Source organism: Struthio camelus, chromosome 1 (assembly GCF_040807025.1).
Source record: "Struthio camelus isolate bStrCam1 chromosome 1, bStrCam1.hap1, whole genome shotgun sequence".
Lineage (NCBI taxonomy): Eukaryota > Metazoa > Chordata > Aves > Struthioniformes > Struthionidae > Struthio > Struthio camelus.
The window spans coordinates 56,847,739-56,861,637 of NC_090942.1; the positions used below are offsets into that span (position 1 = coordinate 56,847,739).

General features: G+C 49.0%; 1 protein-coding gene across 16 annotated transcripts in view; it reads right to left on the minus strand.

Moving 5' to 3' along the window:
- The window catches only part of ZC3H7B (zinc finger CCCH-type containing 7B), a 53,376-nt gene that overhangs the window by 21,843 nt on the left and 17,634 nt on the right, over positions 1-13,899 (minus strand). For 5 of the 16 annotated variants that reach the window (XM_068941024.1, XM_068940998.1, XM_068941004.1 and 2 more), the window contains 9 exons: positions 9,921-10,180; positions 8,676-9,021; positions 7,583-7,692; positions 6,542-6,704; positions 6,294-6,455; positions 5,210-5,415; positions 4,345-4,445; positions 3,472-3,653; positions 173-258 (listed from right to left, as the gene is read on the minus strand). In XM_068941024.1, the coding sequence (XP_068797125.1) occupies positions 173-258; positions 3,472-3,653; positions 4,345-4,445; positions 5,210-5,415; positions 6,294-6,455; positions 6,542-6,704; positions 7,583-7,692; positions 8,676-9,021; positions 9,921-10,180 (1,616 nt within the window). The remainder of the gene's footprint in view (positions 1-172; positions 259-3,471; positions 3,654-4,344; positions 4,446-5,209; positions 5,416-6,293; positions 6,456-6,541; positions 6,705-7,582; positions 7,693-8,675; positions 9,022-9,920; positions 10,181-13,899) is intronic. The other 11 variants (XM_068941040.1, XM_068941017.1, XM_068940993.1 and 8 more) reach the window with 3 other exon arrangements.

Sequence of the window (13,899 nt, forward strand, 5' to 3'; positions counted from 1 at the left end):
TACAAAGCTCATCACTAGCACAGCAAACAGGAAAGCTCTCAGCCATCTTCCTCCTCAATGTCCAGCCTGGTCTGCCTGTGACCGGTCAGGCACAACAGAGGGAAGAAAATTGAGAGAAAGCGCTGGAATAGCAGGGAGCAAAACCAGGCTGCAAACCCTGGATGCGTCTTACCAAGCTGTTGGCTGGTTTGCTAGCATGTGCCTCCATCTGCTGCCAATGCTTCTTAGACTCCTGCACGATATCTTCATGGGTCATTCCTGGGAACAAGGCAGAGACATGACTGAGCTACCCTGCTTGGGGCAACATAAGAGAGGGAGGGAAGGGTCGCAGAGCTTCTGGCATCAGGCTGCATGCAAATGACACAAACACTGCTAATTCTTAACTAGGAATCAAGACTTTGACCAAGGCTCTCCCCCAAACGCAAATCAACAGATCCCATATAGGGCTCTGAAGACAATGGCTTGTTACTGTTATCTACTGTATATTGAAATTTTTGCCACTGGCGTGGCAGATTACAGATATCCCACTGTCTGAGATATCCAGCCTCTCCAAGACCCCAGAAGTCTCATCTAATCCCTGCTGGTATTAGCCTGTTACATACTTCTAATTGTGTGTGTGTGTGTGGGGGGGGGGGTGTCACCAATCAACAAGTGGAGAGAAAATCTGAAATTCAATCAAGACAAACACAAAGTGTGCCAAGGTAGCAAGGAAAGATAAAATGTGCAAAACCAAGCAAGGAACAGCTGCTTGCACATAACCTGCAGGGAAAGATCTACAAGGTCTCATGAATCAGAAATGCAACATCAGCCAACAAGCAAAAATGTCAGAGCTTATCTAAGGAATTAGCTCTTGATCAAATCAAGCGCTGAGGGAACAGCCCCTGCCAGCACAAACCCAGCTAGACGGGCACTAGGATTCTCAGTGCACAAAGCAAGAGAAAAGTACGTAAGAGTAATAAAAACTCTGGCTGCTCATGGTATGGACTGGCTCCGTCAGAGAAAAGCCATGTTATTTGAGTGCTGTAAAGATGTGAGATGGCAGCCAAAAGAAACTGAAAAGTATCCTGTAACCGTCAGCTGATGTCAACAAGTGAGGTGCTGAGGGCTGCCTTAATACAGCTCCCCTAGCACAGAGAGGCTGTGAAGTCACTTGCGTTGTGTTCGCTAACAGCTTTTATTAAGGTGCCACGTTCCTGAGGCATGGCACACAGACACAGTCCCTGATGTGGAAGCCTGTATATTTCAGGCCATGGGGGACTACATATGGCCAGCCCTGATCCGTACTTAGGGGACAAAAACTACAAGTCTGGGAAAACCATATAGAGAGCTAAAATGTGGCACTGGATCTCAAAGGGAAAGGGCCAAAGTAACCTCCGTCTTCTCTGTTTTGCACACCTGTGCTGTGATCCTGGGGGTGCAGAACCAATGGCAGAACTGTATGCAGCTCTTGTCAAAGGAGACTTAATTTCAAATTAAGTCCTGAGCATGTGACTGCCTTCTCCAGCTCCCAGAAACCCAAATGAACTCAACAAGGTCTAGAAATGCTGTCGTTGGAAAAAAACCCTCCCAAAGATGAAAGGTTGTTTTCCAACACACCGGCTCCACAAAGCATGAACAGCCCCAAAGAGATGCTCTGAGATCCAGAAGGCCCATGCGTTTATTACTTGTAACGCTTCAGCATCTTTTGCAACACTGTTAGTGAGGACAAAGACTCTGTGGTTCCTACTGGTGGAAGAAGATAGTATGGTATGTCTGTGAACAGACACAGTGAGCCAGGAAACAGTCCTGCCCTCTCACAGGTTCAGATCATGGGAACCTTTTCTCTGCTAGTACAATCCTTTATCACCAGGAACAAAGCCACATGCCTTGTAAAAGCTCAAGGTTTTGCTGTCTAACCCAGCAGCCCACGGGCTTAGAAACGGAAGATGCTAAGAACGGTGCCCCCTTCCTATTCTTTCAGGGAAAAGGGTGCCCAGGCCGAGAAAAGGGTGCCCAGGCCAAGCTCTCTGCTCCAAAGTTAAAGCCTTTCTAGAGACTGGCACAGCTACCTTTCATCTCTATTTCCATACCAGGGCTACAGTTAGGTAATAAACTACCAGCCCAGGAAAGAAAACTCACAAAGAGAGCAGACAGATATATATATATATATATATATATATATAAAACCCTGCAGAAAAGGAAAAAGATGATGGTGCTCGCATTGCTAGAAAAGATGGGAACAAACACAAGGCCTACAGATCACCTTTGCAAGTAAAACTCATAATTTGCTTCATCTTCTCAGCTTCCCCTTTGGAAGTCACTCGTTCACGGAAAGAAGGCAAGAAGCAAAAATCTAATCTACCTATATACTCTCCCACAGGCTGAAGAGGAGGGGAGAGAGAGGGAGGGAAGAAGCTCTTTTTTATGTACCTGGGGAGGGGAAGAGAGCAAGATGCCCAAAGCACTACAAGCAATCTCTCAAGTATTTAGGGAAGCAATCCTGGCCTATGGCTCTCAGGCAACATGCTGCCTGAGTAAGTCGTGTAATTTCTTAATTCCCTGTGGGCACAAGTGAGTGAGGCAAAACAGGAAGAGCAAAAGATGGCATTTGCCACAAATTGTTACTTGTTCATCATTGTCACTCACAAGCCAAGCCGAGGCAGAGGAGCGCACTGAACTATAGTGGCAGGCATTTGAACAGTACAGGAAAGAAGCTGCCCCCAGTTAAAGCAAGGAATGGCGAGAAACGCTCGTAACACCTTTTCTCGCTGAAGAACTCCAACTACCATGCTGGGTCCTGCACTAAACAAGATCTCCTAGCGAAAAAAGATCTGAGTAGCGTTGTGGGTGGACCAACAAAAACATCTACTCAGTCAACAGCAGGAGAGATCCTTGAGCATGTCAGAGAGAGAGGACTGAAATTACTGGATATAGCAGTGTCGTCATATGAGTGACCTGAATATAATTTCTGTAATAGCCTCTTCCGAGGCAGTTTGTCAAAGGCTTTTTGGGAAAGGCCAAGTATTATGTCATTTCCTACTCTCGGTGAACTTGTTCAGAGGAACTGGACAGGCACAGCTTTCTTTTTATAACTGCTTTGTCACTTACGTGTTCTGTGAGTCTCACTGGGCCAGACATTCATCCAGGGGCACAACTGCTACCTAGGGCCTTCCACAGGATTTAAACACCAAAACACCTTTGGGTATTCAGCCCCACCTAACAATCACTACGACTTATGCAGCTAGTCCCAAGGGAAAGGCTTCCCAGTTTGCAATTTACAGTAGCACCAGTAAAGGGACAAAGAGCAAATCATCTCACAGAACACCCTGGCCCTTTCTCTGTATCTCAGAGGAGACGAAGTACACGCACACGTGAGTGACAGCTTCTCAGTGCTCCCAAATCACCCTTTTTCTCTCCCAACTGGTCCCATGCACATGCTGGAGGAAACTCAGGTATACGCACCACCAGCCCAGCACCCAGAGTAACACTCACCTGAATATTGCTGCAGCAGCCAGACCTTGAGCTCAATGAAACTATGAGCAAAGTGGCAACTGTCCTCCCGCAGGCAGCCGTAACGCACCTCGTGTCGGCACACATCAAACTGGAAGTGCTCCTGGAACTGGCGGATCTTGGAGTACTTCAGGGAGGTGGAACGTACAATATGGACTAGACACCTGCAGCCAAGCCAAAGACACATGAAGCATCAGTGGACTGAATCTTCACCCCTTCCTACTTGCATCTGACGTTCACGCGTTCAACTGGGCAGGCAACGAACGCAGAAAAATCAATGCTAGCAGGGGTGAACTCCCACTGGGGAAACCAAACTCCTGCCTGTCCATTGTGTAGCAACTCTCGGTAGATATTTTCAATCTCTCCAGCCTATGGGTGACATCCTGCTCAAGTTCAGAGGTAAGACACATTTCAAAACATGCAGCAAAAATACCAACTCATCCGGCTCAGCAAGTCCTTAACTTTCAAGTTGCCACGAGCCAGAAGGGGTTGTATTAGGGTACCTGACATGTTTCTTGTACTCATTTTTCTAAACATTCGTTACCAGCCAGTCAAAAGCAGGATCCAGAGCTAAAGGATCTTTGGTTTGACCTTTATATAAAAGCCAAACTCAAAGTCAAATTAAGTCAATGGAAAACTCAGACTGACCCCAAAGGGCTTTGCTCATGCCTCAAATCCCTCAGCACCAGAAGCAAACATGCAGAGTGAAGCACACAGTGCTATTAATCATGTTTTGAGCTGCCCTATGATGGGAACCCATAGAGGGGGAAAGAAAAAAAGAAACCAGGGCCCTGGCGTTAAACTGGCTGGGCATGTGAGAGATCGCTCCCATCAACCCAAGTGATGTTCACTCACTTGTTGTCATGGAAACTGTGTTTGGCAGAAAGGTTGGAGCAGACAGATGGTGTGTCCTTGGTCCCTTTGCTGATAATCCGGGGTTTGCTGTCAAAGCAAATCTGAGAAGAAAAAAATTAGCATGCTGGGAAAATCTTAGAGAGAAGTGAACCAGAGCCATTTTGCTTGGAAGGGGAAGAAGAACCAGAGCCAACCTATTCTAATGTTCAAAGTTAGAACAAGCCTGGTGAAAACTTAGTGGTAGGGCTTTAAAATATAGTAAGTGTATTTTTGGAAAAGTTTCAGGATAACATTTTTGGCTTGTTCTCAACAACATTTTCCATTGTGGTTGGAAAAATTTTGGTCAGACCCACATATCCTTTCCCAGTTGGCCATCAGAGTAAGAACAAGGGAAACGATGGGGAGAAATGAAAGAACAGCCAGTTCACAGCAAGAGAACGTGTCCCTTTGCATCTAACACTGCCAGCCTGGGGAAATCACTGCTGCAGAGCGTTAAGAGAGAAAGAGTCGCTCCTTCACTGATTGAGTCAGTGGCTCAGCAGTGGCTTATAGCAGGATAACAGGAATGTGTATACCAGGTGGGAAGTTGTTGCCTTATGGGGTTCTGACTTAAAAAAATAAAATTACACTTCAAAGCAATATCTCATGATAGAAGAAAAGACAGGCAGTTAAACCTCATGTGGCTCTGTGCGCCCCATTTAGCTGCAGGGGTAAGGAGGGAAACTGTATCTGCATCCTCTTATACTACCACATCTATTGCTCATTGCCCTTCTGGAAGCAGGGCACCGGCTGGAACATAGCAACGGTCCAGATGCACACTGAGGACTCGATGAAGGGTGCCTGCTCCCTCCCCCTAGCTCTGTACCTCACAGAGGAAGGTGAAGATGCCCTGATGTTCCTTCAGGAGCTTGGCAATGGTGAGATTGCTCTGCTTGATCCCACCTAGCGGGTCAAAGAGGAGGTCACGGTTGAGGGTCCCCTTCCTCTCCTCTGTCCACACGTCGATCTCCTCCTGGTGGTACGCGAAGGTGCAGTTATCCCCGTACTTACAGTCCTGCTTGTTAAGCATATCTACAAAGCAACAAACAGCACACACCACCACACAGGGAGGGCGGCCCAGTCAGAAACTAAGCTCTCTCTCGTCTCTTCCCACTGCCCGCACCTCACAAGAAGCTGAAAGCAAGAAAAAAGAGTGGGAAAAAAAAGTCCCTCCCCCCCCCCCAAGTATGTCTACAGTACCAGGACACTCGGGGAAGTTAATCCAAACTAATGAACAGTGAGAACTTCAAGTAGATTCCATTCACTGGGAAAACTGTTTCAAAATGGAGGCCTGCTTTAATTCAGTGTCTGGCCAGGGACACAGCGCGGTTTAACCAACAACCCCTTTTAAAGTCAATCCAAATTAAGCTGCCCTCACAGCCCAGCACAGATGAGCCCTGTTATCTTGGCTCTTGCACTCTCCTCACCTCATTAGGTCCTTTGTAATGACATTGCCTCAGAGACCAGTCTGGTCACATCTCACGCACATACCAAGGGATGGCCTGGAGCAAGGAGCAGGCAGAGAGAGCTTTTCCCAAGGCAGAACCAGAGCCCTGCCAGAGGGCTGCTAGATGGAGCGGGACTAATGCAGGCACACGTACAGAAGCCAGGTTGTCAGCAAAGCATGTGTCCACAGGACAGCTCTGAGCCTTTGGCTGTGCACAGCACCCCACTATGTCTTTGTGATCCCACTGCAACTCTTCTCCTGCTCCACCACTTTCAAAGCTCCCTGCTTCCTGCAGTATGGCATAGGCACGGGAGCTCAGGCCCTTCGACTGTACCAGGCCTGCCAGTCCATGGGCTAATGATGGAACTGGAAAACCCCAAATGCAGCAGGCAATGCCCTCCCAGCCTCCACTGGCATGCACCTTACAGTCCCCACCCAGCCACCCCTATCCCCTTCAGATCACCTTTGCACAGGTAATAGGATCCTACAAAGTTGGTTTTGGTGGGGCGAGGACGGATCCTCTTCCAGGTCTTGTCTTCGGAGTTCTTCAGCCTGCCCAGCAGGATGTCCCGTTTGCACTTGTGCTCCAAGCCTTCCCGGTAGGTGTAATCACCAGCCTTGGGCCCTGCAGGAGAGAAGGGCCCCGTCAGCTGGGGCAAGGGCAAAACCCTACCAGGCCCAAAGTTCTGGGTGGCACAGCAAATGCATCACCTGTTTTGGGGTAGCAGATATGACAGGCTTGTTTGAAGACGTGAGTGGATGCCAAGGGGTTCTTCACCAGCAGGGCTGTGTTGGGCATTACTGGTTCTGGCTGGGACAGCAGGTGCTCGGTGACTTTAGGCACAGCCGAGTGATTCACTCCACCTAGGCTGACCTGAGAAAAAACATACACCCCTCTCGCCTAAGCTCTGCAACCAGATGGGTAAGAAAGAACCCCTCTCTAACTCCACACCCCATTCCAGTCTCCCAATAACCGTCCTCATTTTCACCCTCATCAAAATGTTCACATCTGAGATAACATCTCCAAAAGAGATGCATGCAATTTTTTTCAAAGATCACAATGTGTGATATTTACTTCAAAGAGGGGGCCCCTTTCTTTCTCGGTAAGGGACAACAGTTCTCCACTGTCAGTCATGGAACAAAATGCTCTTCCCTTCCCATTCCTTCCATCGCAACCAGCTCTGCATTCAAAGACTCTCAATCTAACCCTACCGCAATCTGAGTGAAAAAGAACCACTTATCAAGTGAGTCTTCATGAAGCAGATGAAATTGAGAAGAACAGAGACCTTGCTCTACAGCGACACAACGGGGATAGTGGAATGACAGAAACTTGAGAAGAATAATTCTTGTTCCAAACTGGCTAAACAGGGAATAACCCTCTCCCTTACCCCCGAGACTGGAGACATGGGTCAGGGGCAGAACACCACATCTGGAAAAGCCTTCTGATGGAGGCAGAGAGGAGCAAAGAATCTCACTAGTCTTAAGATGAAGCTGGCTTACAGAGCCTCATCCTTCAGTGCTATGTGGCTGCCAGACATAGCCGGGACACTGGCTTCCATGACCCCGGGTTGATCCTACAATCGAATTTACATTGGCAATAGGCTGAAGTTACAGATAAAAGATGGAATGAGTGTCTTCCTACTGCCTCCGGGGAAGTCTTTACCTGCCTTGCCACAAGGAGAGAGGCAACGCTCACTAAGGCAAGTTAAGAAGAGGGGCTCGAATTACCTACATCACCCAAGTCACTACTACCTTGGCTCCAGGGCACCTTGGGACATCAGCATGGGGGAGCGGCTCACTCACCACGGGGGATGGTTTTTGGCTGCCAGGTGGGTGTCGCAGTTCCTGAGGGCTGGTTTCTTCTGGGCAAATGAAGGGAAAAAAGAAAATCCCACAAAACAAAAACAATCATTTCACTTTCAGAAACTGTTCTACTCGCAGAAAGACAAACAGCTGCTTGTGAAATCCATTTGCTTTATTTATTTTGTAACTTTTTAGTATTTTTTCCTCAAGCCAGCCAACTAAGTCTTGAAAGAGTCCAGGAAGAGCCCTCTTGTCCTCCAAACCTCGCTGAGCCCAATTCCAAACTGCCCAGCGCTGGGATTCCCAAGGCAGCAGCTCTGAGGTTGCCCAGTCCTGAGGCAAATCTGAGCCTACTTTGAGGAGACTGGCCAATCTCTCTTCCTCTCAAAATATTTTTGCTGGTAACATATTGCAACGTTGGGAATGACCCAGTCGAGAAGCCTGCCTTCCCTCCTGGGACAGGAGGGGACCTGCTCCTTACCAACCATTCCTGTACAGCTTGGCTCCTTGTGACATGAGAGTGCAGTGCCCCTTGTGACATTCCCCTCACCAGGAATGGGAGAGACCTCCTAGACCTTAGCCTCTGCCATTCTGCCCACTGCAAGAAGGTCCTACATCACATAAAACCGTCACCAGGATTTTGCCACTTTTGTCCAAAATGATAAAGAGTCATTCGGGGAAGGCAGAGGAATCACTTTATGGTCTAGCAAATTCTGCCAGGGGAGGTACCCTGGATACCAAGCCAGGATTAGACCTCCTTGCTCATCATTATATACCTTTTGAGATTTCTTTCTTCTGAGATTTCACATCCTGCACATAATGGTTGTCTGGGATTACACACCCATAGACCTTCTCATTACCACTGAGCTGGACATATTCAGCTGCTCTGTCCAAGACAATTCCCTGCCCTCTACTATTTGTTCTCCCGTTCTGCAGCACCGGCAGACAGAGGTGTATGACAGACTTCTCAGCGCTCAAGGAAATGACCATGGCATGCATTCACAGATAAAACAGTACAACCCTACTCCTGCCGCACACCTACCAATGGCAAAGGAATCCAAGGCATCCAGTGACCCTCTAGTTCCAAAGGAGTCCAGGGCATCGAGCCGTGAGTCTGTGTAGGGGAGCAGGTCCAGGGAATCCAGAGAATCTAAGGTGGAGCCGCCACTTCCTCCTGGTGGGGGCTCGAAGGCATCCAGGACAGAGGAGGAGGAGAGCTGCTTGGTGGGATCCATCACGAGGCCGAAGGAGGCAGGTGGCAGCGGCGTGGAGACGGGGATGCTGGCTGTCACGACTGGGGGCAGCAGTGGGGTTCCTCCCGGAAAAACAGGGATCAGCTGGGGCATCTCTGTTGGCAGGTTGGTGGGAATGGTGCCCTGAACCAGAGACTTCAGGGAATTGGGAAGGGGGAGGATAAACACAATATTAAAAATGAGGAGCAGAGAATGAGTGCAGAGAGTACAGAGAGAGCAAGAGACTTGCACTAAAGAACATGCTGTATTATCTGGAGGAAAGGATGTCCAACAGCTACATCTGCCCACAAACTTCCTACAGATCTTCCAGTCTATCTACGCTGCAAACAATCTGCACCAAGTTTTCTGAGGAGGAGTCAGGCTACCTGAGCTAGTCAGTCTGCCAGGCGGAGCTCTGTGCTGAGCACCTGAACCAGCTCAGGCTGAGAAACAGTAGAGCTGAACACACACAGCACGGAGGTCACAGTTACAACCGTTGCTCTTGGCACCACTCAGAAGAGTTTTTCAGCTGAAGAGGCTTCCTGCATGGATACGACTATATTGCTTTCAGATCCAAGCTGGCTCACAGAACATCACTAACACTGGCAACTAAAATCCAGCATAAGCATCAATACAGATCGTCTCTACAGCACCCAAACCTGCTTTAAGAGCTCAGGCCGAATGCAGCCTGCACAAATACTAGAAGGTTAGATCAGCTTTCCTGTTGCAGCGCGCTCATTTCTACCTTCACACCTGTTTCAAAACCACAGACACCAGGAGCCAGGAAGAAAGTGGTGACACGTGACGGCTGTCTTGGCTACCTTTTGAGGGGCAGCTCCAGGTAGCTGTGTGTGCCACACAGCAACCCAGGCTTGGAGGGGGCCTCTTTAGATACTCACAAGCCCGTTGCAGAAATAAAGGGAGGAGTGAATAAGCTTTGCCAGAGGAACAGCTAGGAGGAAAAGGAACAGAGAGAGAGGCAGCACGCATATACACATGCTCCAAGGACCTATTTGGATCAAAAAGCAAGGGACTTGTGCAGCGCCCGCTCTTACTAGAGGGTACTGTGAGCCCTCAGCAAGGGAGTCAAGGAGGGAGTCCAGTTCTTCCCCAATGATGTCACCATCTGTGAAGTCCTCCACGCTTTCAGGCACTGGCAGGGACACACAGTCTGAAGACGGGAGCAAGCTGGCAGCAGGGAGTGAGGTAGGCAGGCCCTTCACATCAGAGTCGGAGGGCAAAGGGGCCAACCCTTCGCTCACGGGGATGGAGGTGGCCATGGGAGCCGGGAGGCACTGCAGGTCCATAGAGCAGTCTGTGATGGGGAAGAAACAGAGACAGTCACCCAGGAGAGCCTCTTACGGGGGGGGGGGGGGCAAGCAGAGCGTGGCCTGGCAAAAACAGTATTGCACAGCTCCATCAAATCACAAACACCAGGAATATCCAGCTTTCAGAAAGAAGGGACTTTGGTTTCAAGAGTTCTTGCCCTTTGATCTTTGTCTCCAGTCTCCAATGGCTCATCAAGAGCCAAAATACACTCTAAGAGTCAGATGCAATCATGACCCACTGTCATGATTGGGCCACCATGTACAGCAACCACAAGCCAGCACAAAGCCTGTGGCTAATCAGTTACTGAATTTGCTTTGGCCAGGACTGAAGGCTGGGGCACACGATCCAATTCGTCTATAACCTGACACCTGGTGTTTCCTTTAACGTTCCTCACTGATGCATTTGGCAGGCATCACTGTCTTCTCTGCTCCTTGGAGCTTCAATATCCCAACTGAAAGCTTGCTTACCCACACACCCTCTCTGAACCCTCAGGCATCCTAAATTGCAGAAGATAAAAACACAAGGCACCGGTGAAAAGAGAGGGAAAGACGGAGGACTCAGACCAGCTTGTGCTGACACTGTGTCTCCCTCCGCAGACTGGCAGAGCTGTCTTTACCTAAGTAAATTCCCTGCTCTCGAGTGCCTCCATACGTCTGCCAAGTGCCAGGCTGCTACCCAACATCTCAGTCAGCAAACATCCCCTCCTGAACTTGTTTGAGCAAGGGCAGGGGGAATTTTTCCTAAGGCTTCCTTAACTCTCTGGTGCAACACTACTGAAAAGCTAAGACGTTCCCAACATGCAAAATAAACCTCTGTTAAGTGAAGTTAAGGTTACAAGCACATATTCTTCATAGAAGAGCATTTTATTCTCCCAAAACATTAAAGGTTAAAAAAAAAAAGTTCAAATGTTAGAAATTCCAGAAATGCAGCGTTATGTTTGCAGTTCTCAAACCAAGCACTCAAACTACCTTAATTCTGCCCCTGTGCAGATGTCCTGAAATAAAAGAACAGAAATCAGAAAACGATGCTGCCTTCTCCATCCATGTAGCAGTGGTTACACTGTAGCTATGATGGTGGAAGGCTATTAGCAAGACAAAAATCTGGAGGGAGAGGCAATAGCTTTTATGAGAGAAACTGGTAAGAAAAGGAAAGAAACTAGACAAGCTTCTGAGCGCACAAATCTCGATCCAACAAGAGACACTGCTTACCCGTCTATACAAGCTCTGTTTTCTCAGCCACCATGAGAACCCAGTTAGCCTCTTCTAACCTAGACTGAATGAGCGAGCCGTGCTGCTGCCCTGTATACTGCATGCTCACTGACTAAGGACCGTGCTGATGCCATGCTTAGCAAGAGCTCAGCAAATCCCCAAGTCCTGAACAAAATGACAACAGGAGCTGAGATACACACGTGAGCTACCTTATCCCTAGCCCCACCAGGAGCACCATGCAGTCCCCCTCAACCTTTCCTCCTGCATTTGCCATGACCAATGCACGGGATGGCCAGGGGCAGCTCTGTACGGCCGAAGTCACTGTGCAAGGCACCAGAGGCCGCACTGTGACAAAAGGCAGGGGAAGCAGGTGGGAACAGCAAGCCACAAATACTGAATCCCTCTCCACAATCTCATGAATATCATCAAATGAAAGCACGTGTTGTACCTTAAGGGATTCAACTCTGTTTTCCAGCGCTGCAGCTGGACACAGTCACCACAGGCAACAGCTCAAAAGAAGGCCAGAAACCTCCTCGGTTATGTTGGCCAAGCTGTCCCTCAGATCAGGCTCAGCTCCAGCCTCATGCCTCCTTTACTATGACTTCTGCTCAGCTCAGCTCCCTTCAGCACGAACCCCAGCTGGACTCAGGAACCAGCCATTTAGCTTCCTCGGTGCTGGCTTCAACACTGGTAGCTCAGCCAGATTTCCCCCAGTACAAAGGGACAGCTTGCGCCTTCCCATTTTTTCAGATGTTTAAATCTGGAGTCCTGTCAAGATCCCTCCAGGGGCCAAGCAGTAGTTCAGGACATGCTAGAGGGGCCAGGGACACATGCAGGGGGGAACAAAAGAGCTCACAACAACAAGGCCTCAAAGGGTCCAGAAGTTTCAACCTTCTCTGAGCAATGAGGTCCTTTAGTTCCCCATCTGACCAGGAAGCAGAGAGGGAAGCCCTCATACACCCGAAGAGGCTAAAAGCCCTGAAAACCTGAATGCATGGTAGAAAGGCACAGAGACACAGGACGCCCTGCACCTCAGTGCACGTGAAGGGCAAAGGGAAAAGAGGACAAACAGATTGAACAACCAACAAGGGGAAGAGCAGGGACGACTAGCTCCCCCTCTCTGACCATCCAAACCCTTGTTGCCCTTTCAGCCACTTCCTCCCATTACCTTCAGTCGTATCTCCTCTACTCCTCCCCCTTTCCCATTCCTGCTTTTCTCAGGACTCCTCCATCTACTGATCCCACTCACCAGTCACCATACCCATGTGTTACATACTCTCTTTCCAAAAAGCCCACGCACCTCCTGCACTCACCTAACGTTTGCTCCAACTGAAAAAACCCCAGCCGTCTTTGATGGGCAGGTCAGAGGCGCATGCCTGCCTGCCTTCCCTGCTCCTTCCTTCCGCCAGCACTGTAACACTAAACCCCACGTATTATTAGAAGCTCAGTGAAGGTCTGTCTACCCGTTCCCCTGAACCACCCAGCTCCTGCCAAACCTCTCGAACCATGCCCACACTTTGTAGCTTGTCTGGCCGCTTACCTGCCTATCCCAGAGAGGCAAGTACAAGTGCTTTTAAAGGCCCTGTTTCTAGCTCTGCTTCCCAAAATGACAGCGATTCTCCAGTGCACTAGCTGGCCAAGGCCACGCTGAGCCAGATCTGAGCGTTTACCTGTGCAGGGCAGGGCTGAGCGACTCAGCTAGCTTCAAGCAAATCGTGGGAGAAGGAGTTTCAGGAGCGTGCATCTCAAAAACACTTTGCTCAAATACGTTTGAATCTGGGATACTCAATGTACCCTGCATCCACTGCCCTCCTCACGGCACACCAAATCTGAGGGCAACGGGATGAAGGATAAGATAATTTCAGTGTCTTTGAAAACATCTCCTAGCAGAAAAGGTTCTCTCTGCCTGGACTACACAGGAGCTGGCGTGCTGCTCTTATACCAAATCCAGATTAGACAAAGAGCTTACTGGAAGCAGTCATTTGTCACTCTGCAATAAGAGTCCGGTTCATCTCGGTACAGCAAGATGATGTGAAATACTCTCCTTGTTTCATCGAGCTGGGTCTCATGATTGCACTCAGTTACTGAATTGGCATTCAACAGAGAACTAACGTTTTCTAAAATAGACACCAAAACACTCCCATTATGAAATTAGGATCTTTCTATAAAAAGAGCAATAGCTAATGCAGTGGTAAACCTTCACACTTAACCCTGCAGCTGCCTTTAAAAGGAGCAAAGACTGACGTGCTCCAAGGCACCATTTAAATGCGCCAGCACGCAATGAAGGGCCAAACACAGGGCTTTCTACAGGGGCAGAGTTAAGGTCACTTGTTTTCTGGCATGAGAAAAGCAACCGCATATCTCCCCTTCTGCTCCTCCTAGGTTCCTAACAGAGAACATGGCTCTCCTTGGATCCCTCCCAACTGCCTTTGTTTGGATTTCCTCCATCTCAGCTTCTTGCAGGACAATATGCACGCAGTGCACACGCAGTGGCCTA